At 41.1% G+C, this 26,578-nt stretch overlaps 1 protein-coding gene across 2 annotated transcripts in view; it reads right to left on the minus strand.

Moving 5' to 3' along the window:
• GPHN (gephyrin) overlaps positions 1-14,635 on the minus strand; it is a 333,104-nt gene extending 318,469 nt beyond the window's left edge. For both annotated transcript variants that reach the window (XM_068397489.1, XM_068397488.1), the window contains exon 1: positions 14,521-14,635. In XM_068397489.1, the coding sequence (XP_068253590.1) occupies positions 14,521-14,584 (64 nt within the window). In that variant the 5' untranslated portion in view covers positions 14,585-14,635. The remainder of the gene's footprint in view (positions 1-14,520) is intronic.
• Positions 14,636-26,578: the final 11,943 nt, after the last annotated feature.

Here is a 26,578-nt window from a genome sequence, read left to right on the forward strand (position 1 = left end):
AAAGTTTTTCTTATGCATTACCAAAACAAAAAAAAAACACCTTCTTTCTACTGGCAGCAACTTGTTCCCATCTCTACTGTGTGGGCACAAGCATTTACTCATAGTAAACAGAGAGCAATTCATCAAAAACTACCTTGGCAAAATACTATCAACCAGATCAGTTCACATTTCGTTCACAATATATATGAAAAATTTTGCTGGGATAAATGAGAGCTCGTGGACAAGCTTACTTCTCTAAGTGGGATTAATTTCACTACTAATAAAATGGAGTAAAAGACAAATTTATCATACAGAATTGCTAAACGATTCAATATTTGTCAACTTTGAATAAGGCTCAGTGAGGGATTTTTAAGGAGAGACTACTGGGATTACAAGCATTTGGCATATTTGGTTTATTTCTCTATGCTTTTTATAAAAGCAGTTTCCTAATTTTGCCATTAAGTGATATGTTAAAACTTTTCTAGTGAATGGGACACTTGAAGATACCTACAGAGGCATAATCGTTAAGCACACAAGTCTTTTTCCCTGTTTAGCTAGACTGCTTTCCATTAACAGCCTTTACACCTCATTTGTATAATCTCAGTCTCTACATTCTTTGCTAGAAGCTATATTTTATTATATGGTTTTGATTTATATAATGTGGCTATCAGTCTCCTCTATAGTTTCTTTCTCTCCTACTTCCCATAAAATTCAATTATTATTATTAATCCTTAACTTTCTCTTCTAGAAGGAGTGCTTTTCAATGATAGGATTGCTTTTTCAGTGACTACAGCATTTCACTATTTTCTGCCATTTTAAAAATCACACTTCCACTGCAGACGTAGGTCTTAATACTGAAGATGCTACTTACATTGCAACTTACAAAACTCAGTTTAGCTAGCTACCTTTAACTCCAAGCATTGTGTTTGCATGCCAAAACCACGGTCAATACATAATTAGTAGCCATGGAGACCATAGAAACATATAATATTGGACAAATGCATGGATCAGCAGGCTTCTGATTTGCAGTGAAATAAGGCCTTAAATAAATGCACATGGTCCACTGACCACAATTCTATAACTAAACTATCTATCCTCCTTCTTCATCTCAATCCCTCCCCCTTCTTAAGGAAATATCAAGAATCCCAAAGCCTGACTTACCCAACTAGCTGATGCCTGTGACTGGTTGTTTCAGTTACCTCCATCACATGGATAACAGTCCACTCAAGAGAAAGGTAATGATTCTGTTCAGGTCAGCAAGAAGAAAGTATGCAGGACAAAAGTGAAATTAGAAAATGATCTTGCATGCAGAGGTTTTAAATAGCTGGTGTACAGACAGGTGTCCAACAAAAGAAAAATAAGTCAATAGCATATCAACTGCCATTTAGTATATATCAGGTTAGAATCCTCAAAGTTAGCATCTTAGCTAATTTGACTGGTAAAGATATGCTTAGAAAAACTATACTGAGTGTAAGTAAGATGACAGATTGAATGGTGCCAAAGACCCTCAAGCAGAAAGCAAATTAGATCTGGTAAAAATGGGTAATTTGACACATATATATTTATTATTTAATATATAATATAATAAATGTTTATATGTGTATATAGATAAATAATATGCATATAGTCTTCAAATTAGTTCTGTCAGGCATACTGTAGTCAAGAAAATGAAAGTTACAAAAACTAAATGTTAGAAGTTTTGCCTATTAAAAATTAACACACTAATAAAAAGAGACCCTACTTGCCTATAAATGTGTAATGTAGTGTTCACCTTTTCCCAAATTTAACACTGCAGAAGTCTAATATTCAGCTTTTCTAGCTACCTAACATATACAAGTTACCAAACGTTCAGCTCTTCATTAAGCATAAATGCCTAGCATAGCCTTCATACTCACCTAGCTACTACCCACATGAATCAAAGAAGTTTACATAGAAAACAGGAAAATATATCTTGACTTACCCCCTCCTCAAAATAATTTCCTATAGTGGGCAAATCCTTCCCTCCCTTCACTGTGTTTTTTTCCTGCTTGTTATTAAGTGGAGGCAGTGTCTTTGCTTGTCAATCAGGACAAGCTAGTTAATACCACTGAGAGGATACCTGGCCTGACAAAGCAGCACTTGTAAGAAAGGAGACAACACTTAGTTAGATAAAGGAGTGTCAAGACTAACTTCTGAATTAATGCAAGTGAACTACACAAAACCAACAGATCATTACACCTGTCTGAGCTGTGATCAGAATGCAGAAGTCCCATCTCCCACCCTTACCTATCCCACCTGTGCAATCCAGCCCCTCCCTCACACTGGCACTCCTGACGTCCCTCGCTGAATTGATGCAATTTGTTCAGGCTGCAGAAAACTAATCTCTCAAAAAGAAGAGTAGTTTTCCATTAGGTTAGCCAGTTAAATTAGTTTTGCACAGAGTGAAAAATGGCAGGATAGAAGAGTACTAAAGAAAGAACAGGGTCTAAAAAATTTTACAGTAGACGTAAAAAATTGCCAGCCTTGCTCACCATTCACCTACTAGAGCAGAAGTCTGCAGAGCTCAGTGCTGAACGAGATCACACAGCTGATTCAGCTGGAAAGGATTCCTTTTTACCGGCAGGTTAAGTTTCAGCTGTTTCGGTTCCCTGCCTGCACAGCCACACAACAGCTTATGCCAGCACACCGCAGCACAGCGTGGCAGTGAACAGGCAGCAGTGATGATAGGACCATGCCCAAAATTCCACAGGGCATGAGATTAAACCTGGGCAGAGTCCTGTTGGGCTCTAAAGCAGTGACCAGTTATAGCAGACTGCATGGCACACCAGAAGAAAATTATCTCTGAATAACACAGCTTGAGATGTAGTGAATGCAAGAAGATAAAATCCCTGACAAACTGCTACATGTATTTTCCTAACAGACAAGTCAGCTAGGTACGGGGAGGGCCTGTTCAAACTAAATATTAGTGTAAACATGTAAACAGTCCAAGAGCCAGTATCTTTCTGGGCCCTTTCCACCATCGGGACAGTCTCCTCAGCACTACCCACTGGAAGACCTCTCTGGCACGCACAAGAATTGTAGGAGGCACACACAATCCTGTGGAGGCAAAAAATAGCAAATAGTGAGTCTATATTAGTGTTTCTGTTTTGTTCAAGAGTGTGGCTTTCAAGGTCCTGACGGTCCGCAATCGCCACACTTTGGTTCACAGTGCAGACAAGGATCAAACCAGGAATGCTGAATTCATTTTGGACAACAAAACGAGATGTACTCCAAGAGTGGACCTAATGCACTCCAACCATTACTTAGCGTTCACTCCATGGGTTTTGAGCTAGTGTGGAGCAAAACACCGTGAACAGTGCGGATGCGAAGCCCCCAGTTCTAAGTAGTTTGCTCTACAAATTTGCTTCTTCGGCTGCACTACTTGCTAGCACCAACTTCACTTGAATTGAGTGAAATCACAAAAGGTAAGTTAACTTACTGAATTACAGTCAAAAGACTTATGTAGGTACAGCACAAAAGTAAAGATTTTTTTAAAAAATTGTCTACTTACCATTGCAGAATCAAGAGAGCACCTAATTATCCAAATACAAAGAATTTCTGCATCTGCCTGTATTTTCCTGCGATGGCTGCTAGTTGGAACGTCAGCATCTAAGGGGTTAAGTTTAAATTTAAGCTTTGAATGAATTATAATATATATTTTGCTGTTGCCTTAAATGGCTCCAGGCTGATGTTTAAACAGAGAGGAAGCTCTTGAATGTGCCCTAATTGTTAGATACTTTCTAGATGCTGATGACATCTCAACCATTCATTTTAAAGTGGGTTTTGTCTGTGTATTTTTCATGTGCACAGCTGAATTTACTTTCTAGAGGCTGAAGTACAGGTAGTAGAACATTTTTAGCAGGTGTTCATTCGGTGCAGAAAAAGGATACTAAGAATAATCTGAATATGAAGACTTGCTAAAATTATTGGGAAGGGTACCAGAAGCTGCTACTATTCCGTAAGAAATACTGAAAATGATTACTATTACATATCTAAAATCTCTCTTACTATTTGATGAGTCCTCACAGCTTCTTACACATAACAATAACCAAATATAAGACATGCTATCAGGGAATTAAGAGTTTTTTCTATTATTAAGGATAATCCATGATGTCCCAGTTTAATGCTATACAGAAATTTGCCTCAGATGCCTTCTCCAGAAAGATGTTCTGTTCATCAAAGCACTCTAAAAAAGTCTACTTGAACCCTTTTCTGACAAAACAATGGTGAAATGACAACTAGTATTTTCACTAATTCTCTTTGATCAGCTGCCAAGCCAAAGAGAAAAGTCATGCACTGAAACCATTGTGCATAAACTAGAGCTATACCCTTTGGAATAAAGAAATAGGAACAGGCAGGTGAGCATCCTTGAAGCTTAATGATCACAGGAAATTCTTCAGCAGTTGCTTTTTTCAGCGGTTGCTTTTAAGATGAACTTTAGAGTTTCGATTTTGATCTTCGATGCTTAGAAAAAAAAGGCTGAGTCTCACTCAGATAAGGTGGTCCTGAATATTGGAGATATTAGTGATAGTTTTAATTCTTACCCCACTGGAATTTAACTGGCAAGATCAGACCTTAAGGTTTTACAGCTTACCTCCCTACTGATGTCAGAATAACCTTAGATTCTGCAGCAGTTTAAATATATCCAACTTGAACCATATACATCTTACTAACATGACCATTCCCAACTTCTTGAAGCTCTGTGCCTTGCCTTCTGTCCAGAGAATTATGCCACACAGTGCTACCCTCTAGTCACATTTACTTGAAAAAGTTATAAGATTTCTCTCAAAAATCTCAACACCCTCTTAAGCCTCCTGGTTTATTCTACACACCTTTCACTGGTTTCTTCTTCTCTTTATCTTGCTAAATGCCAAAATAAATGTCTGCATGTCCACAATGGTTTGGAATCCCTCGCAACAGGAGGCTGGGAGGGAAGGAAATTCACTCCCCAGACTTTTCAGTCTGTTCAATTATAGTGATCATTAAAAAAGCCTACCATCAAGTATATTCTACAATAACTAGAAGCACTTTCACTTAGATTTAGCTACAGCTAGTAGCTAGGGAGTTATACCTCACTGATCTACTACAGATGTCTATCAAGGAAAAGGAACATCATTAGAGTGACTATCTGAGAAGGAATTCTTTCAGGACATCATAATGACAGTAGGAGAAAAATCTGGAGATTACAAAAACATTCCCCCAAAACTGCGCTTTATATACCATTTGTTCTAAAATATTCTCTAAATTTTCTTAAAGTATTAAACCAGAGCATAACAGCAATGCTGAAGTTTAAATCAGAGGGAGTTACACACATACGAGCATCTGTTGTGACTTTTTCCCAGCATCTCTGGAGTTTTCTGAGTATTACCTACAGAAACACTTTGTCCCTGCACTATCTTTTAAAGATATGTTTTACAACATTTTTCCTCAGTATGCTTAATTTACAGCTTATTTGTCCAAGGAAGCTGATTTTGAGGATCCTTGATTTGCTGTAGGCTTATTTAATATCTCCCCTTGAGTATTCAGACAACTAAAAAGAAATATGAAGCTAAAAAAAGAGGAAATGAGAAGTACCTATTCCCTTTAATCTTTGTTTTTTCTAGAAACAACAGGCATTTTCTCACTAGATATGTACTTACTTTTAGGCATCTTGCCGCTTTCTCCTGATTTTTATCTGAGATGAAGATTCTGACAGGGAGTACACAGTAAGCCTTTGGCTTCTCACCGTCTACACTGCTATGCCACTACTCTACAGTATACGAAAGAACCATGTCAGTCAGAAACTACCTCATATCTATTTGAATTCCTGGAAATTTCCTTCTTCCAGAAACATACAGTGCCAGCCAATCTTTCCTAAGACAAGATTTGCAAGTACCTAGGTAAAAGGATACATACCTGCCCAACATCAACATCAAGTCTGGTCTGTCTTCATAATCCCATGAAAATTGTTTCAGGCAGGGCTAAGAAATAGCAGAGAAGCAGTGTACTGGTTTGTCAAATTCCTAACTAGTGCCACATTCAGTGTCTCTATAAGAATGACTGGATGATGGCTTTACAGACTTCCCCTCAGGCCTTGCTATCAGTCCCTCCCTAAATGGCCTATCCCAGGGCATCAAAGCAGCTTGCTAAGAGAAAAGGGCGTGTTATTTTTTTTAATGGCAATCTCTGCCTGTTCCGTCATCTGAAGAGATTCTAGGAAACTTCCCCTTCTGAGTGAGATCTGCAGGATACTTCACTGAAATTCATTTTAGTTCCTGAAGAATGCATATTGTTCTTCATCCGTACAGCTTCCCATAAAATGATTCTGAATAACAGCTCTCTTCCTAGATTTCAGTACGACCTTAAATCCCCCACAGCATACTTTTTTTTTTTTTTAAAAAAAAGGCAAAACAAAAGCCAAGAAACCCCAAAAAAATCCAAAAATCAAAGCACCAGCTAAAAACAAACAAGCAAAACTACACCATATACTTAAATTTCTACTTCCCACTTTTAGGTCTCAAAAGTCATGTATAATATAGAGGAAATCCAACAAAATAAATACAAGAAAGATTTTTCAAATGAAAAATATTCCACATAGATTTTATATTCTCTATAATATACAGTACAACGAAGAAAACTAAGAATTTCATAACCATACAGTAAGTACTCAAAAGCCCCAAATATATTATAGTTCAAAGCCCACATGCATTTTGCTTCTTCATTCTACTACATAGTAAGTGATATAATTTAATTAGAAAAGGAAAAAGTATATCTGAGAAACATGTATTTCTATAGTTGTGGTCCTAAATACGTATGCAGTACATAATATATTACTATACTGGTCTATTAATACAATTTGTATGTTGAATACATAATGAAGTGTCATATTATGTATAAAACTATTAAAGATTACTGATCTAGGTAACTCGCACATGGAGCTAAATTAATATTGAGTCAGTTCTTTCAGGTCTTGGTATACATCAAAAAACACTTTACTGCTCAAAAATAGGTTTTGTAATACACAGCTATTCACTAAATCACTGAAGTCAGCCAGTGGAAGTTTTGCTATTTATCTCATAGTACAAGGAACAGACAATGCATTTTATTCCTTACAAAATATCATTAATATCATCCACCCACCTTGTTATAGTAGGATAAAGCCCTGTTTTGCAGGATTTTGCAAAATGTACATAGAAGAAGATTATTTTTGAGGGTTTATGCTAGTTTTTTTCCACTTGACAAGTAAGTTAGGCATAAAATAGGCCTCAGTAAATCAGTATGAAAACAAAACAAGCAAACAAAACATCATATACAAATGCAAAAATACTTACTTGCAAAAAGAGTTTTTCTAAGAAACTGCCTAATTAAGCCTATTTTTCCAGAGCACTTTTTTATGCAATTACCGTTCCTTGTAAACTTCAACTTACTCTTCTCAATTGTTTTGTGATTAAAAAAAAAAAAAAAACCCAACCTAAAAGGCTATGCTACTTTATTAGTTAAGAACATCCCACATAAAAGTGTGCTACCTGCTCATTTCCCATATGGTTCTTTACTGTCCCCTGTTCTCCAAGAACAGCTTTTTCAGGCATTCTGCTAAACTTTGAAGAAAAATTCTGTCATATGCAAGACTACTAAGCATTTCAATACAAGAAGTAGAGAGTTGCATACTACATCTACACAGAGGAACAGAATGTAAATTATTTCTTTTATTTAATCCGCACTTCAAGATCTTATAAATATTCTAACTAAAAATGAGAACAAATGTTAGCTCTTGTTATCATGTCCTCCTGTTGCATAATATCGATCTCACGAATTGCAGACAACAAAAACTATACTTGCTTATGTCCAAAAAAAAAATTTTTAAATCCTATCAGCGAAACTGTTTCAACCATTAGAATAAGGAAAAAAAAAAAAATTCCCACATATTCAAAATAAACTTTTTTAGCTTGAAAAAGCAAAGTGAAAATCTTAATTTTCGCTTCACAAAGGCACTGCACAGCAAACTTCTTTGCTTTTAAAGTACTATAAATTACAAAATAGACATTTTCAGAAAAGCTATGGGTGAAATCCTAACATGATATAAAAGTACCTCTCAACAAAGATGCTCTACTCTCTTACTTGAAAAAAACAAACAGCAAACAGACAGATATGGCTAAATCAAAATTAAAGGTGAGAAATTCTGTGTCTGCGTACCAGGCTTTTGTATGCTAGACTCTCCCAAGCATGGACTGATGATCGTATATTCTGTTATCGTCCACTTAACAAGACCAGCAAACCAACAAAAGGTTATCTCAGAACTAAGTTAGTTTTCATGAAATCCATGATCACTAATTTTTAAGGTAAGTAGCACAGAAAGTTCTCCTGCAGTACTGGAAAAGGGGACAAATATAAACCCAGAAAAGTAAATGAAAGCATAATGTAGTGGATAAGCTCTGTACTGCTAAATATGAACCACAGACATGGAGCATGGGCAAAGATGGAAGTCTTTCAACTGTATTTGGGTAAGTAAACTGCAAATTAAGAAACACTGATTAGACAAGACTTCTCACCCCTGCTCTATAAGAACACATAAACCTCCACATTAATGGCCATTTCTTACATAAGTAGGTATTAATTAAAACATCCATGTATAGTTGGGAAGTAATCTCTTGCTTTACATGCTTTTAACTTCAGTGTTTCCACTTCTTCCGGTTCAAAAGCAACAATATCACAGCAAACAAATTAAACTGTAAGTTAAACAGTCTCTGCTTTATCAGTGAGATTCCAGTCACCAATTTCTCCACACTGCAGGGGGAAAAAAAATCCAGGACTTTCCTCCTCTTTAACTATAAAAGGTAAAGGTTCCTATTCAGCACTGTTAAACTATACAAAGAAAACCGGACAACTGTATGGATCACACTCACTAGACATAAAAGCTTATCATCATAGCCACATAAAAAATCAGAAAGAAATGCTTTCGTGAAGACTTACAGCTACAAATGGCAAAGTGGTAGATCTCCTAGTTTCTATGGATAAACTCAACATGATGACAGCCTTACAGTTGGGAAAGACAAAATCAATGTTGCTCAGAGTCTAGAATGTTTTACTGTTAATGGAAGTACAGCATTTTTCTACTGCTACAATTCATTCGCTGAACTAAGCTTTTGGAAGAAAACTAAGGCTCCCAGGAACAGCTACTGACTTGAATCTGTTTTGAAGACGAGTGCCCAATAAGACGTAGTTTTTGAGAGAAAGGCACATGTAAAAAGCTAACCAACCTCACTTCAGACAACTGGGCAATTTGACAAGTCCTAGCAAACTTCCTGTCAGTCCTTACCCTCCCACCCACACCTCTGCAAGAAAGTTTACTGTAACTTCGGATGCATGTCCAAAACACAAACAGCATCACCACTGAGCAAAGATCTTGCAACTTGCACACTATTAATGAAGAGTCTTAGAGGAAAGTCGTGAGAAAGTATCTCATAAAGTAGGAGAGGGGCATATGAATTTTTAGTTGGAAAACCAACAGCAGATACATTTCTGAAACAGTCTGACCAACAAATAGTGACACACTAAGTATTTTGTTCCCCACATTTCTCAAAGATAATTTTTATAAAACTTTTACATCGGTGAACTTCAGATCTGCCCAGGTAATCTCTTTCTTTGGATGATGTTCTCAAGCAGACAACACCCTCACTATCTGAGAAGAATGCTTGCTTCAAAGTGATAAATTCAGACACAATGTGTACATGCTGTGTTATTTCAACAAACTAAATGGTCTCAGACACTTAAAGATGCTAGTGTAATTTTTCACACTACAGTGTTAAGAGGTTAAACGAGGTCTGAGGCTATGCATTCAGAAACCTTTGTCTGCTTTATTGCATAGGCCCATGGCAACAACTATCATTCCAAATGTTTTAATCTTTAGTTAGAGGAAAAAAGGAAGAATAAAGCATCTGAAGAAGAAATCATGAGTGAAGGGTTCCATTTTGCCAAAACCCCTTATTCCCTTTAATTGTAAAAATGATTCATAAAGGTGAAAAGCTATATCACCACTTTTTAAGCAATACTAAATATGAAAGAACTATTCTGAAAAAGAAAGTCTGAGATTATTTTTTTAAAACAAGTAAGAAACAATACAAAAACAGGAGCAAAGACAGAAAATGCTCTTTGTGTCTGGTGATGACCCTTTCTCACAGGCCTGCCTCAAAAGCAAACACTGAATGAAGCTTTATTAGCCAACCCCAAATTCGTCAATGTTTTTACCAGGAATATTCTGAAAAAACATGTAACAAAACATCAAGTTTTGACCAACTACACTAGATGCTCACTGGACAGAAAATAAGAAGACAGGTAAATAAGAAGAAAATGGGGATGGAGAGGTTAGTGGAGATGGCAACATCATTTAGATCTCTCTGCACTGTTCTAGTCAAGGGTCTGCTTAGTCCCTCACATAACAAGAAAGGTCACAGATTATGTAACTTTTACCAATGTTACCACCAGTGAAGATTAACCTAATATTGATTCAACTCTGAGCACCGCACACATTTTCCTCTCTTTTCTAGCCAACTTCAGCATTACGAAACTCTGTACTTACTAATCCAGGTTCAATATCCTGATATCAATGGTAACTGATTAACAGCCATTCTGTTAGAGATTTCCAAACATGAAAGGCTTGCAAGGGGCAACCAGAATAATTCCATATCAAAATTGTATTTTACTAAGAAAGCACTGGTGTAGAACACTGCAGACAGAGCATGCATGTAAACCAACCTTTACCATAAATGTAGCCATTTTTCCTCTTTTTTACTTGTTTATCTACCCCGCATTTCTTGTTTCTCTGTGTGTGTTTCTTTTTTAAAAGAAGATGTGTGGAACACTTAAATGACAAAGCTTTGGCCATTGTTAGCCCAACTCTGCTATCTCCATTACAAAAATCTCCCAATCAGACAGTTAGCATCACAGTCCTTTCACAATGTGTTTTACCATAAAGGTAACCTCATGACAACATAACGCTGAAGCTCTATTATTACTTCCTGTGCCTGCACTATGTATCAACGGTAGAAGAAGGAAAACCTAGGTTTTCAACCTAAGCAAGCAGTTCTTTAATCTGAACACTTCATTAAACACTGGGGCTGAATACGACACTTTCACACTTGCACTCTTTTCACATGCTGCAAAATGTCTTGAAATGATAAGGCACAAAAATTAGAACTCAATTTTCTATCCACAAACTAGTGAGACTTCCTATTCGCGTAAGATGTAACCCTCTAGTTTACAACAAGTTTCACAGTTTTTTAATCCATCATTGTTTATATTTCCTCCTGTTTCAGTAAATAAGCTTAACTCTACAACTTTCTACATAGAGACTCAAAAATAATCATGAATGACATCTGCAAGTCAGCAGATGCTCTATACACTAAAGTACTTTTCCACATTTCAGGAAGACAGTTCTTTCACGTTGAGAAAATGTCCTAATTATGGACTCCTTGCTTCTTATTGATTCTTAACTAAAAGACCTTGACAGTTTGGATATAATAGAAGTTAACAGGTCATTTTTTTAAAAAAAACAAGGTGCTGCATTCTGCATAATTTTGCATTTGAACACAATAAGTTACTTTGGCCAAACAATAAGCTAACTTTCTATTTCTCTAATCCATTGTACCTGTCTTAATTTGTCACAAGTCAAGAAATACACATTTGTTTCTAGATAGGAAACTAGCAATACACCTACAAACACAAAGGCCTACTAAGCAAAACTAAATACAATAACTTACTCAAAACAAAATTGAATGCAATGAAACTAAGCTACACAACAAACATTATTAACTCTGTATTAACATACTCTGGAGCCATGTGCATCAACCTCAACAACAGACAAGACTAACAATGCACCCAAATAATTTTTTTATATCCTCATTTAAAAATAAACATACAACTTTATTCCAAATTAATTCAAAGGAGTTACTCCTAACTAAATTTAAATTCCGTCTGAATACTACAATAGGGTGCAATAATGGTACTTTCTAAACTGAGTAAACCAGGTCTAACAGGAACATAAACGTATATATCTGTCTGATAAGCCCACAAGTATATACTGCTAAGAAAATAGACATATGGCTATGATCTTAATTAGAAAAGCTAAAGAAGTCATGTTATGTTAATTATCTGATATCTGATCACTGAGCTAAATCACTAATGACTAAACCAAAAAATAGTGCTCATACCTAACCTTTCCATTCCTACACTTATTCCTTCATACGCCAGCCAAGAAGCAATTATTAGTTCATTTCTATGAGAAAAATTCAGAAGACTAAGTTTATAAATTTGCTGTCTTTCGACAGTTGAAACAGCACAAACAACAAGGGGGTCCAAACCCAATCCAAAATACAAATATTCTCTTTCAGGGGTTAAAGGAAATGCCAGAGTGGAAAATAATTAAGTTTGGCCAAATATATGATATTAAAGAAACAGATTCATATAAAATTTTATTTCATATCTACAGACATGCACAAAAAGGGGGCTAGGAAATTTGTTAGAAACCAAAGTGGCCCCTTTCAAAATGGCAAAATAATTCTTTGCAAAATTTTTCAGCCTGCAATTCAAAGCAATGGCATTACAGGGAAAAGGGCTAAAACTGTTGAGTTCGCTCATGCCTTTTGTTTTTCCTTTAAAAACAAAAAATTAAAATCAGGCCACTTGCTCTTCTCAATGGAATTGCAAATTATGATACAAAGTTAAAAGAGTTTAATAGTGTCCAAACAGGTTTCATAGTACAAAATAAAAACCTATGTATTCTGAAAGATTATCTGAATCTTTTGTGGGACTTAATCATTATTTAAATGATTGTAACACCATATGTATCTGGTACTGCATTCTGGGAACATTTACAGGTGAAAAATCATTACAACTCACTGATCAACAGAAAATAATAATCCAAGTTACACAGCATGAAGTTGTACAAAATATGCAAAGAGCACTCTGTTAGCAGACACCTTCTTCTCACTTTAACTTTTACAATAATATATAATCGCATGCACGTCCTAGCTTTCCAGAACAAAAGGTACAAACTCCCCCAATTCGACTCCTGCATCTGGTCAAACCTGCCCTGCCCTTATTAAGGATATGACTGCCTGAAATTTGAAAGCAACGCTGAGGATTTCCACTTCTATTACACCGTGCTTTCCTAGCAGTTCACCGTCAAAATAACCTTGCAGCTAAACCCTTCTCAGGAAGGGCTGGACTCCTGCCCCCGCGGCACCCCCCCACCCCGGGCGCCGGGGTTCAGCACCCGGCCGGGCAACAGCGACCGCCGCGCCGGGGCTGCCACCGCCCCTCCGCCCCCCCGGGCGGCCCGGCCGCTGCCCGCGGGCACGGACCCGCTTCCGAAGAAGGCGTGAGACGGGGACGTTCGGGGTAAATATCGCTGGGTTTAATAAATAACTCTCGGGTTAACTCCAGGCCTCCCCTCCTACGAACGCCTCCCCTTTCACCCCGAACACCTTCCGACCCCTAAGCGCGCTCACAACGCTGCTTCCCACGAACAGTCATGTCTTCCCAGGCTCCCGATGAAAGCTACTGAGCTTGACGCGCAAAAATTTCACTAACATCTCTCACCCCTTCCTTCCCCAGAAACGCTACTGACGCCCTTACACACTCGAACCCCTCGGGGCTTCATTTCTGGGCGCACCGCACTGCCACCGGAGCGCCGAGCTCCACGGTATACCGGAATAACCGCAAAGGGCCCCCCAAAGGCGGAAGAAACCCCGAAGCCTGCAACACACGTACCGGCTACGGCTCCGGGAACCGTTCTGGGCAACCATCGCGTGTCACGGGCCAGGGGGTTATTAAAGGATCACCCATGCGCTATGACCAGCGGCATCACACATGCCCTCCGCCCCCTCCCAACAGAAAGCACACAGGCACACGCACCCCCCATCCCCGAAAGTAAAGGCAGGGAGGGGAGGGGAAGGAGCCACCCTAAAGGTGTTTGCCGTGCGGAGCGTGCCACGCTCAAAGGCATCCCCCGGGGCAGGGAGCTCAGGCCGCCTCCGGGGAAGGCAGGCCCGGCTCCCGCCGGCCCGCAGCCCGCGCTGGCCGCGGGCTCCCTTCTCAAACGCCTTCGCACTCACAGCTCCGCCGCGCCTAGACGAAGCCCGGCCAGGTCTCGACCCCCCCGTCCCCTTCGGCAGACGCCCACCCCCGCGCTCCGTCCCCTCCAGGTGGGTTGTTCCCGGGCCAGTCCCCCAGGCTGAGGCGCCCCGTAGCCCGCTCGCTCGCTCGCCCGCCCGCCTGCGGCAGCGGCGCCCAACACCGCCCGGCCTCCCGCACACGCTCCCCGCCGCGGCGCCGGCGGCCGGAGCACCGCCCCCACGTCCCCGTCCCCCGGCCGGGGCCGAGCCCTCGGCTACTGCACGCACGGCGGAGCGGCGGCTCCCTGCGCAGCGGCGGCGCCGCCACAGGAGACGGCCGCCGGGGAAACCCGCGAGGCGGCCTGACGGCGCGCACCGACCCGCGGCCGCCTCCCGCCTCTCCCCAGCGCCGTCCCCGGCCGCGGCCCGTTACCTGTGAGGACCCCGACGCGGATTTGGTGGTCGTGGTTCGTTAATATCATCCCCTCCGCCGCCATGTTTCCCGGCGCAGCCACCGCACTGACAGAGAGCGGGCGGGGGGAGGGGGCAGGCGCGCGAGAGCGGCGCGAGCGCAAAGGGGGAGGAGCAGGGGCGAGCGGGGCGGGACCAGGAGCCGGGGGCGTGGCCAACCCGAGGAGGGGCGGGGCGAGGGCCAGCCTGGGCGAGCAGGTACAACCGCGCGGAGGGGGAGGAGGGTGCGGCGCGCGAGAGACTGGCGTGCTGCGCGCTGCCCAGGCAGTACCAATCTAGTGCCGACAGCGCCGGCCCTGGCGCCGGTTGCCGCCGATGGGGGCCGGCGGATGACGCCAGGCGCGTACTGGGGGCGGTGCGGGGGCGCCGCCGGGCCGGGGCCGCCGCCGGTTGCGTGGCCCGGGCGGCGCATCTGCCCCTTACAGCCCCTGCAGCGCGCTGCCGCCCTGCCCCCGAGGTGCTGTTTCGTCTCACACCCGACAGCTCCGACACCGGGAGTGCCGGCAACGGGTCTCCCCGCCCTCCCGCCCGGCACCGCGGCGCCGCGGGGAGCGAGGCGGCGGCGGGGCGGCTGGCCCCGCTGCCTGGCCCCCCAGCCGGCCTCCCGGGGAGGTCACCGGCTCTGCCAGCGCACCGGCCGAATCTCGGCCGCTCCCCGCCTGGCTTCGCCCCCAGCGTAACCCGGCATCACCCTCTGCTGCCGCGGGGCACCCCTCCGGGCACCAGCTCTTGTTTCTGTCAGTTGTCACCGGGAGCCGCTCTTCACCCCGGCGACGGCACTGCCGCGCCGGGTTAGTGCCTGCGCTGGGGAGCTGGTACCGACCCACGCTCCGAGGCGGGAGGAGGGCAGGCCTTCCCCGCACAGCAACCTGCGGGTTTAGGTTGGCATAAACCAGCCGTGAAAGCAGGCGCCAGCCGCTCCGCCAGCCTCCGGCTGTGCCTGAGCTCACAGCCAAGTTGCTCTTGGGCCCCAGAATCCAAAGTCGTTTTCATCATCTGATTACACTGGGCTAACGGTTCACCTCTTCAGACTTCTGATGATGGGAAAAGATAGATAGCAAGGATAGTAATCACCCTTTCTTTTGATACAAAATTTTCACAACACCTTTTGAGTCCCCAGGGCTCAGCAAGGTGTTTTTGCAACCTTCCCAGCCCTTTTCCCTTCTCACCACTTGGAGCCCTTCCACTTTCCCCTGAGATTAAAACTCTTGTTACACCTTTAGATAAAGCAATTTAGTATCACAACAAGTATCTTTACTTTGCCTTACTTGAACTATATAATCTGGGAATCTGTCTGGAAGCAAATATTTAAACTCGTTTTGAATTAATATGTAGGCAAATGTCTTCTACGTTTGATAGCAACATCATCAACTGCAAATGATAATCCATTGTCAAAGTTCAAGCCCTCTGACTCTAGTGGATATTTATACTTTCAGATATTCCTGTGGAGGTTTCAATACTATCTTGCTAATAGCAGACTCCAGATTATTCTCCTTTTGACTGTGTACTAACAAGCAATTATTGAAAGCATTTGTAATTTGCATGGACATTAATGAACCATTTCAGGAGTTTCCTCTTTAGCGTATCATTTTCTTAGATGGACTACTAGAGCAAAAACACAGGCCTGAAGAAATATCCTATGTCTCAGGGGAAGTCACACTAGTAGCACTTTGATGGGGTGGTGCACCAGCACACAATAGCAGTATTTCTATATTGGCACAGCAGTTGCAGTGTGTGCAGCCATAGAGACTGCGAATTCAGGCTCCAGAGATCTCTGGTTATGCAATGGTATAATACAACATATGTGGGTGGGTGTAAGCCTGAACCCAAAACAGCATGGTTACTGAAGAGATACTGCATCACTGGTGCTCATACTGCTGTTCTCTCACGGGTTCAGTCACTATGTGTTGAATATTCTGCTGTAGACAAGGCAAAAAGATTTTTTTTCTCAAATGTATCTGAAATTATCTAAAGTACAAGCAAGGATCCTGACATTTTGTAGCTTCCTGCAGAGGATTCTCACACCCTACGCTAAAAACAGTATTATTTATTCAGAGCATCTCACAGTCTGTGTAGCCTGTTGATTTGTTGCTCTTGTGGATGGTAAGAAGGAGGAGCAGAATTCAGATTTCACTGGCAACATTAGCTTTAGTGCTTCCTGGCTTATAAGTGCCTACTAGTGGGATTTGTGTGGGATTTTTTGTACAGAAATGTAGTAGAAGGTTGTGTTAATGTAATGAAATAGTGTAAGTTTACAAATTTTTAAAAGACTGAGTCAAGAAGAAGCTGAAATCAATAGGAGAGGTTTTATTTTCATGGTATGAAAGTCCATATATGTTAATATAATGGTAGATCCATAATAGCTCAAGAGAAGGCTGTAAACAGGATGATGTCCTGCAATCAAGTTTTTGACAGAGTAAGGAAACAAGTGTGTGTGAGGAAGAAACCTTTTACTGCGGGGAGATGTTCTAGGAAATATGCTGGCAGTCCATACCAGAGTTCATGTTGATTGTCCAGAGAAAAACAAGTTTTCCTTATCAAAGTTAATACACAACTAATAGTCCCATTTTGTCCTGGTCATGTCAGTGCTGAAGTACAACTCAACTTAGTAATTTTTTACATTACTTTGTCTGCCAGCTGTTAATTACCAATATCCATCTGTTAACAAAGCACTGCCCTTTCATTAAGCTGGCTCTTCCAGCAGTGTTTGCTCTATGTGGTCTTAGTCCACTGGCCGACATAGTAGGCTTTCTTATTTTATCATGAGGTCTATAGAATAATGTATTTAATTACTTATTTGGGTGAAACAGTTTGAACATACAGGAAGCACTTGTTTAGCTACCTGTAGAAGTCTTGATTAAAAAAAAAAAAGATACTTCAGTACAATGATGGGAAGATACGAGTTTGTTCTGATGATTACAGTGTCGGCAAGGATGATTTAAAAATTAATTGAAAGTTATCAGAGACAGTTCATATTTAGAACAGGTATTCAATATAATTTCTATAATTTTCTTGTCAGACAGGTCTGATTTTTTTTGCAGTGGCTCCTTAAATGTAATTTCTTAACTCTATTTTTTTTTATTTAAATTGGTTGGCCAGCTGGATCAGCATTGGGACACAGTTCTTCAACTGTGTGCCATTGGTGCAGATCCAGCTGAAGTCACAAGATAGCTGGCTTAATGAATCATTAATGGAATTCAGAACATTTTATTTCTATGCCAGTGGTGCAAATCCAAGTAAGGTCAAGAGACTAGCTGGCTCAGTGGTTCAGTAATAGGAAACAGACTTCTACCTCCAGCTTATTGATGCGAGTCTATAAAGGGTCAGGAAACTGTAAGTTTTGAGACATTAAAATACAAAGCTTTTCCAATGCAGCCATTGGTTTAAAGTCAGTCTATTATACATTATTACATTCTGATATGTTTCAATAGTCTGTATTAATCTATAAATTTTGAAAAAGAATAGTATAAACATTTTTTGTGTGGCCACTGATAGAGCACAATGTTCATCACTCTAAAAGAAGGTACAAGAGATGATTTCTCCAAGCAATCACTTCCCTTAGGCAAGTGCCTAGGGGAAAGATGGAACATGCACCACATTTTAGCTATGTAAGTCTAGCAAACCATCTGAATGTCCTCATGGCCCATACCATAGTCCATCCTTGCCACACCACCTTTTTGCCAGAGGCCTCCTGAGAACACTCTCTGGGTTTTCACTTCCAGTCAGGAGTGGGAACTCAGCTTCAGTGACTGTCCTAACTATTAGTGGGAGGGAAAATGTGTTTTGCTTAGGATAAAACTGCATTACTTCTTGCACTGCACCAACATTTGCAAGGTCAGATTTGTCTATTAAGCAAACAGCCTATGTCTGTGAGATTACAAAATGAGAGAAGCTGTTAACTTTTCCACTTGGTGACAAACTATATCATGACTTAGCTCATGCCTAATTGCAATATGGGAATTTGCAGCAATGACAGGTGTGTGGAAAACTCTGAAGGAAAGGTGGCCCTGACAGACATCCATGCATACAGCCTCTTTCCCTCACTGCCTCCTCCTACTCAGCTACCTACTGTGGTGTAACTTTTGAAATGGCACCATATGCTCAAGGATACAACCTCACATATATTCTCAGAAACAACATCTGGAAGAGTGAAGTTTACTGAGCTTATATGGTATGACTTTGATGGCTCTGTGATAGTGACAACCATGTGAGTAGTCTCCAATCCGGTTCCCTTGCACCCCTTTTTTTAACTCTCATACTCTGGTCAGAACATAAAAGCAAAAGATCTTCCTTCCCCATCATCCTGCCCAGCAAAAACGTTCTAGTAAAACCGTATCTTCTAACTATTTAATGCACAAAGCAGGTCTGTCCAGCTTGACTCTTCTTTGAGATTTCAAATGTTGCTGTTTTGCTGCTCTTTGCTTGAGGAAACGTTTCTGTCTCTACGAGCCTTTGGAAATGAATGTTTCCATGTATGTCTCTGTCCAGGGCATCTTCGACCAGTGTGTTTTCTTGCATTATGCAGATATACATATTTCTGTCTAGACTTTCCCAGACAGAATTCAAGAAGTGCCAGGCAGGGAAGTTCCAAATTGAAGTATACCCTCAGCTTGGTTCCAAGGGTTTGAATCGATCACTAAAGAGCAGTGGAGGTCCTGCAGATCCTGTGCAAAGGATTATCTTTTGGTTCATCGTCATTATGTTTTTGTCCATCATCCATTGAGCTGGTCCTACTACAAGTCTTATTTCTCTGTACCACCTTAAAGAAGATACAACAGATATTTTGCTGTAGTTGTTCTAATCTGCCAAAGTAGGCTTTTCTTGAAGAATAGTACACTAAAAAAGGGCTTCCATTCTTTCAGAATAATTTGGAAATTGTGCCAGCCAAAGGTAATCTTTAGGGACTTTTGCAGGGATGAGAAGCTTGATGCTCCCCAGTGTTCTGGGGTCATTGCATTCTTCTGGGTCATTGAGGCCCTTATTGTCAATCCTCCAGCACACACCCCATCTGGGAGCAGAACCAAGGTCTTTGAGATAGGTATGCAATACGTGCGACATCTGACTACAAATGCAGTTCAGTTGATTCACTACTAGTATGGGTGCCTGAGAAAAATAAGTGAATCTTAGCGTGACTCCACATGAGTGGTGTTGACACATTCGATTGTCTGTGCTTCGTTTGCTGCAAAACAGTAGCTATTTTAGAAAAGCAGTTGATGAGTTTAGCATACACAAAGAGTAGACAGATTTAAAAGACATCTTACTGGAACATTCTATTTTTGAGATTTCACTTTTTGACAAAACTGCCTCATTAAGGACTTGGATATGAAAAGCAGGAAAATGCCTTTGGATCTCATGTAAACTAAATTCAGAATTCTGATGAGCTGAATCAGTTCTTTCCATACATTATTTTCCTTTGTCTGTATTTCCTCTTGTTTCTGTGTAAGAGATGAAATAAAACTTTGAGAAATCTTGGTTTTGATGAATAAGCAAGACAACTCCAAACTGTATGGAATAAGGCAGAAAGAGGAAAGAGAAGGTAAGTATTTTGAACCCACAATTAAATTACAGTATCTCAGAATGAATTAGCCAGAAATATTCATCACATATTGTGGCCAAAAGTGAACAAATGACAGCTTGATGCTGCAGGAAACCTTGTGGTGTTTGCTTTGACTTAATAGAAGCACTAAAAATACGTAACAGATTCTCTAAGGAAGAGGAGGATACTGTATGGAGAAGGGCAGCTGCAACCTCCTGCCAGCTTGACTGAAGGCAAATTCTCTAACATTCATTGAAGAATGTTGTGTTTCAGCTCTGAACTACACGCTAGCGGATTTCAAAGGGTCTCTTGCCCTTCAGACATGCGCAACTGTATCAACAAATAAAATTCAGGCAAAAAGGGAGTAGCCATGCCTTCCCCAGAAATATTTTTTTGTTGTGATCCATAGACTATGCCTATAAAACTAGCTGTGTGTACTATCTTTGATGGCTAGTCAGTGATGGTGTTAGAAGATTTAGTGTCTGTTCGTTTTCAATGGGTTTTCTTGGTTTTCTGCTCCTCGAGAACAAAATCAATACCTTATTTGCTGTTCCTGCTTATACATCTCTGCATTGTAGACCAGTAAAACAGAGCCTCTGTGTATTATTAAGGCTTTATATATTTTTGGTTAGACAAGGCTAAAAATTGTTGGATACGCTTTGTAGTAGCTTACTTAGTCTTGCTCCAGAACTCTTTGTTACCTCAGCTTCACCTCAGATACTTCTTTAACTCCCAATATAGTCAGGCTGTTGGTATCAAAAATCTACCTCTTCCACAGTTAATCAAAGTTCAAGCAGAAAAACAAATAGAAAAACAAGCTTTCCAGTAACAGACCTTTCTTTATGTCTTTTCATTTCCATGACAGTCTTTAGTCCTGTATAGGCTTAACTTCCATCTGTCCTTCTGCACTGCTTATTTAAAATGCTAATGTAACAGTTATTGCCTTAGTATCCAAGTATATCGCAGTCAATATATTTATCCTGACAGGGTCTGAGAGATTAGCCACTATTACTCTGCTTTTAGAGAGAGAGGGGTAACAGAGCTGCTGGCTGCATTACAACTGACTTGCTGATGGATGCTGTGGTATTACGTTTTCTTGATTAAGGACCTGTCACGGTCTCCTTGGCTCCTGCTGAAGCAGCATGTGGGCGCACACTTGGGTCTAACCTCAATAGAAAGACAAACCTGGACGGGGCATTCAGCTGGGACCTGAAAGTTCAAAAGTGCTTCAGCTCTCCAGTCAAATAGGGGCTTGAAATATGGATTTAAATCTACACCTCTGAGTGTGCTAGGCAGCAACCTGTCAGCTGTTCTGGATGGGATAAGGCTTTCAAGTCCCTCTTGTTTACAAGGTTTGTACTTTGAGTAAATAAATAATTATTCTTAAGCCAGAGGGTGAATACCCAAGCATGATGGACTATTTGTGATATTAAAGAACTCACTTGGGAAACGGGAGACCTGGGTTCTAATCATGATTTTAATCAGCATTAATCTGAAACTGGAACAGAGACTGGAAGCGAAATGTTTCTGTGTCCAGATCCTTCTTTCTAAGTAAGAGACTCACATTCATGACCTAAACTAATTTTTTTTCCTCTTTCCCCCACTTAACTGAAATTCTTCTTTTCCCTTTTTATTCCAGCTGTCAATACTGAAGTTTGAAGTCCAACCTATATAAATTAATTTACTCACATTAAATCTTATTGTCATTAACAAAGACAGTTAAATAAATCACAGAATCACAGAATCAACCAGGTTGGAAGAGACCTCAGGGATCATCGAGTCCAACCGTTGCCCTGACACCACCCTGTCAACTAGACCATGGCACTAAGTGCCATGTCCAGTGTTTTCTTAAACACATCCAGAGATGGTGACTCCACCACCTCCCTGGGCAGCCCATTCCAATGTCTAATAACCCTTTCTGAAAAGAAATTCTTCCTAATGTCCAACCTGAACCTCCCCTGGCAAAGCTTGAGGCTGTGCCCTCTTGTCCTATCGCTAGTTGCCCGGGAGAAGAGGCCAACTCCCACTTCACTACAACCTCCCTTCAGGTAGTTGTAGACTGCAATAAGGTCACCTCGGAGCCTCCTCTTCTCCAGGCTAAACAACCACAGCTCCCTCAGCCGTTCCTCGTAGTTCAGACCCTCCAGACCCTTCACCAGCTTGGTCACCCTCCTCTGGACTCGCTCCAACACCTCAACATCTTTCTTGAAGTGCGGGGCCCACAACTGGACACAGTATTCAAGGTGCGGCCTCACCAGTGCCGAGTAGAGAGGGACCATCACTTTCCTAGACCGGTTGGCTACACTATTCCTAATAGAGGCCAGGATGCCATTGGCCTTCTTGGCCACCTGGGCACACTGCTGGCTCATGTTTAGCCGGCTGTCGATCACCACCCCCAGGTCTCTTTCCACTGGTCCGCTTTCTAACCACTCTTCCCCCAGCCTGTAGAGCTGCATGGGGTTGTTGTGGCTGAAGTGTAAGACGCGGCACTTGTTCTTGTTGAACCTCATGCCGTTGGTCTCGGCCCATCTATCTAACCTGTCCAGATCCCTCTGTAGGTCCTTCCTACCCTCCAGCAGATCGACACTCCCACCCAGCTTGGTGTCATCTGCAAATTTACTGAGGATGCACTCAATCCCTACATCTAGATCATCTATAAAGATATTGAACAGCACTGGCCCCAGAACTGAGCCCTGGGGAACACCGCTAGTGACCGGCCGCCAGTTGGACTTTGCCCCATTCACCACCACTCTCTGGGCTCGGCCATCCAGCCAGTTTTTAACCCATTTAAGAGTCCACCCATCCAAGCCCCGGGCAGCCAGTTTGTCCAGGAGGATGCTGTGGGAGACAGTGTCGAATGCCTTACTGAAGTCTAGCCCTGCCCTCATCTACTAAGCGGGTCACTTTGTCATAGAAGGAGACCAGGTTGGTCAAGCAGGACCTGCCTTTCATGAATCCACGTTGGCTGGCCCCGATGCCCCGATTGTCCTGCATGTGCTGTGTAATGGCACTCAGGATGAGCTGTTCCATCACCTTGCCTGGCACCGAGGTCAGGCTGACAGGCCTATAGTTCCCTGGATCGTCCTTCCGACCCTTCTTGTAGATGGGTGTTACGTTTGCTAATTTCCAGTCAGCTGGAACTTCTCCAGTTAACCAGGACTGCTGGTACTGGTAGATAATAGAGAGTGGTTTGGCAAGTTCATTTGCCAGTTCCTTCATTACTCTGGGGTGAATCCCATCCGGGCCCATAGCCTTGTGGGTGTCCAACTGGCACAGCAGGTCACTAACCATCTCCTCCTGGATCATGGGAGGTTCACACAGCCCCCCGTCCCTAACTTCAGGCTCTGGGGGCCGAGTCTCCTGAGGACAACCAATCTTGACATTAAAGACCGAGGCAAAGAAGATAAATGAAGATAAGCATTCTCACAGAATCAATCCCATCTGAAAAAATAGATTTTTTTGTTTTCTGGCCAAAGAGAAAAGATTTTAATAGATTATTGGAACAATGCAGAAGTTTCTGGGCAAAATAAGTAATACTAAAAAGTTATTTTATACTGAACATTCAGTTCAACTGCAAATGAAATATTATTTCTCTCTTTGATTTTCATTTAGATCTTATTTGATTGACTTTTATTAAGCCATACTGGCAATTTCCAAAGAGAAAAAAATATTCTGAAAAGAAAAATTAAAATGTCTTTTGAAACTGTTAGCATTTCAGGTCCTACTGTTGCTGTACCTAAGAGAGTGGATTTGAAGTTGCAGGGGCATTATGGCATCATACTGCTCCACTCTTCTCACCCCCCACACCCTCTCTCCACACCTGATCCTTACTCCTCTCTGGCACTGCACTCATCAGACTCCTCCATCAGCCAATGCATTTTACTCCTATGGCAGAAATCTGTGCAGGATTTTCACACGGTCTGGCAGGAAACTCACTCACAGATGGGTCTGAGGAGTGCCAGAGACAGCACAGCAATTAGTGTCAGTGGGAGGCAGGGGTCAGGGGAAACTTGGAAAGGTGGGAAAGGACCTTCCTTTTCGGTCTGTTTTATTGGCTTGCCACACCTCATGGAATGGCATCCCAAAAGAGACCAGTTCTGGAAAAAAAGGTGGTATTTCTGACTACACCAACAGTTTGCATGGTCAAATTCTTGTTCCTTTGAGCCAGTTTTATTAGAAAAACTGATATTTTACCACTTCATATGAACCTTGTCTCATATTTAATTGCAATATTTCTAAATTTTTGTCCATATTTCTGTGGCTGGCTTTCAAATTTGAAACCCAGGGACCACTTGAAATTATGTTTTCCAGCAAGTAACTTATTCTCCAAGAAGTTTAATCTAGAAACAGAACTAACAAGAAGTTAGTTAATAATGTGTACATTTATCTTTATTATATAATTCTCATATTTCATTTTTTGCTTGTATGTTTTGAAATACTTAGAAATTAATTAAGATCTGTTACCCATCTTTTAAAGATTAGGAAACTGAGTCAAAACCACATGTGTCCAGAAATCTTCAATCACAGTCCAGTAGCTATTCAGGCAAGCTGACTCTTCTAAGCCACTTACAGAAGTTCAGAACTACATATACGGTAGCCCCTGAATATAATTATAGGTTCACATAGTCAAAGGATCTGGAACAAACATCTTTCATATATATGATATTTTTAATGCCTCCCTATCCGGTCATTTTAGTCATGTGTATTTTGCCATTCTCTTGGAGTCTACCATTCTCTTTAGTGTACCTAAATTTGTGAGGCTGAATATTGCTCCATGCTCAGGCATGGGCTCACCACTATATATGTAAAGGGCTGCTCATCTAGAGAGTAGCATACTGATTTAATGTATATCCAGTAGCTGCTGCTCTTTTATGGAATTACTTGAGTGAGAAAACAAGGTAATTTTATGCCATCAGTTTTCCAGTAGCTCTGTTCAGAATAGATGGCATTAAGATATTCTTGAAGTAACTTTAGATCAGTGTTTAAAATTTGTAACTTAGCAGCACAAATACACTTCTACCAAACTTGTAACTAGTAAAAATACCTTTGTATCATTTACATCCTTTTTCTAGGATATTGCCTACTCTGTTTACTCTGCCTAAGTAAAACATGCTAACCAGTTACAGACTAACAATGACAAACTGGTATCAGATAACACCATTTCTCTTGTATTCTGCTGTTAACTGCTGTTAGCTGTTGTTAGCTTGATTTCTTCTTATTCAAGCACATCATTTTCTCAATGTATAGCTCATAAATAGGCCATACATTGGTACTAAGAGCACCTTTCTGAATGTTTTACTATATTGTCTCTCTGAAATCAAAGCAGCTGTAGCATCATTGTCAATTTCCATTTTGGCTAAAAATAATTTATTGTGACATTTACGTACTATCAAAATAAAACATTTTCTTATTTCTTAACAGTAGTAAGCTCAGATCTTACAACTTTAGTCCTGCAATTTCAAAATGCTCACTCTGATGCAGTGTAGTCTGCTTCTGCCAGGCAGCTTCCTCTCTGGTTACAGTATTAGCATCCCAACATCCATCAGTCTAGCTGATTAGTCTCCTAGAGCAAGAAATCTCCTTCACTTTATTTCTATCTTGGACATGGACCTTCTTATTCCCTAAGAGAGCTCTGCAGGGGCTCTGCTTAATGGGTTTGATGTTGTTTCTAAACTGTCATAGATTTTGAATTGTCGTCACAAAAAAACAAAAACCCTTGGTTTCCCATTCACACGGCATACCACAGACAAACCTGTCATGCTGTTTGACAGCTACTTAGAAAGCCCTTTTTTATCTAGTTGACCTTTCAAAGTTTGTCACAGCTGGCAAATAAACTTGTCATGGGAACATGGTATCCTTTTACTTTCCGTGCTGTTCTTAGACTATACTCAGATTTCAAGTGTCATTAATTTCAAAGGTGATGTTACCTTGAGCAGTAATCCAGATGTTTTCTGCTAACTATAGAAATAGTCTTACTTTTTAATATGACAAGTTTCATGAAATATGTAATACTATGAAATCTCTTTTTCATTTAGAACAGTGTCTCTATGTATATGTAGACATGTCTAAAAGCCTGGGTGTGCATGTGCATGTGTGTGTGTATTCCAAAATGATTTTTCATTTCTGTTATTGCTTATTGTGCAAATAATGAACCTGAGGAGTCAGCAGCTGTGGTCAGAATTTCCAGTAACTGTTACCAATTTTGATGCAAACTGATCACCCTAAAACATAAATGACTTATGAGATGCTGAGCATCCGCCTATCAAATGTGTAAGTGCATTTTTGGCTTTGAGGCTCCCAGTATCAGTAAACGTATTTACAAACTGTGAGCTGCTCCAGATCACATAATATTTTAGAGCAGGAAGAAGTATAAGCATTCTGATCCTCTGATGTCCACGGTTTGTATCAGCCACTTACACAATACTGTCTGTTTTAGTTGAACAGATATTCCCTAGCTACATTTAGTATAGAATTTTCCAGTTCT

Source organism: Nyctibius grandis, chromosome 4, assembly GCF_013368605.1.
Source record: "Nyctibius grandis isolate bNycGra1 chromosome 4, bNycGra1.pri, whole genome shotgun sequence".
Lineage (NCBI taxonomy): Eukaryota > Metazoa > Chordata > Aves > Nyctibiiformes > Nyctibiidae > Nyctibius > Nyctibius grandis.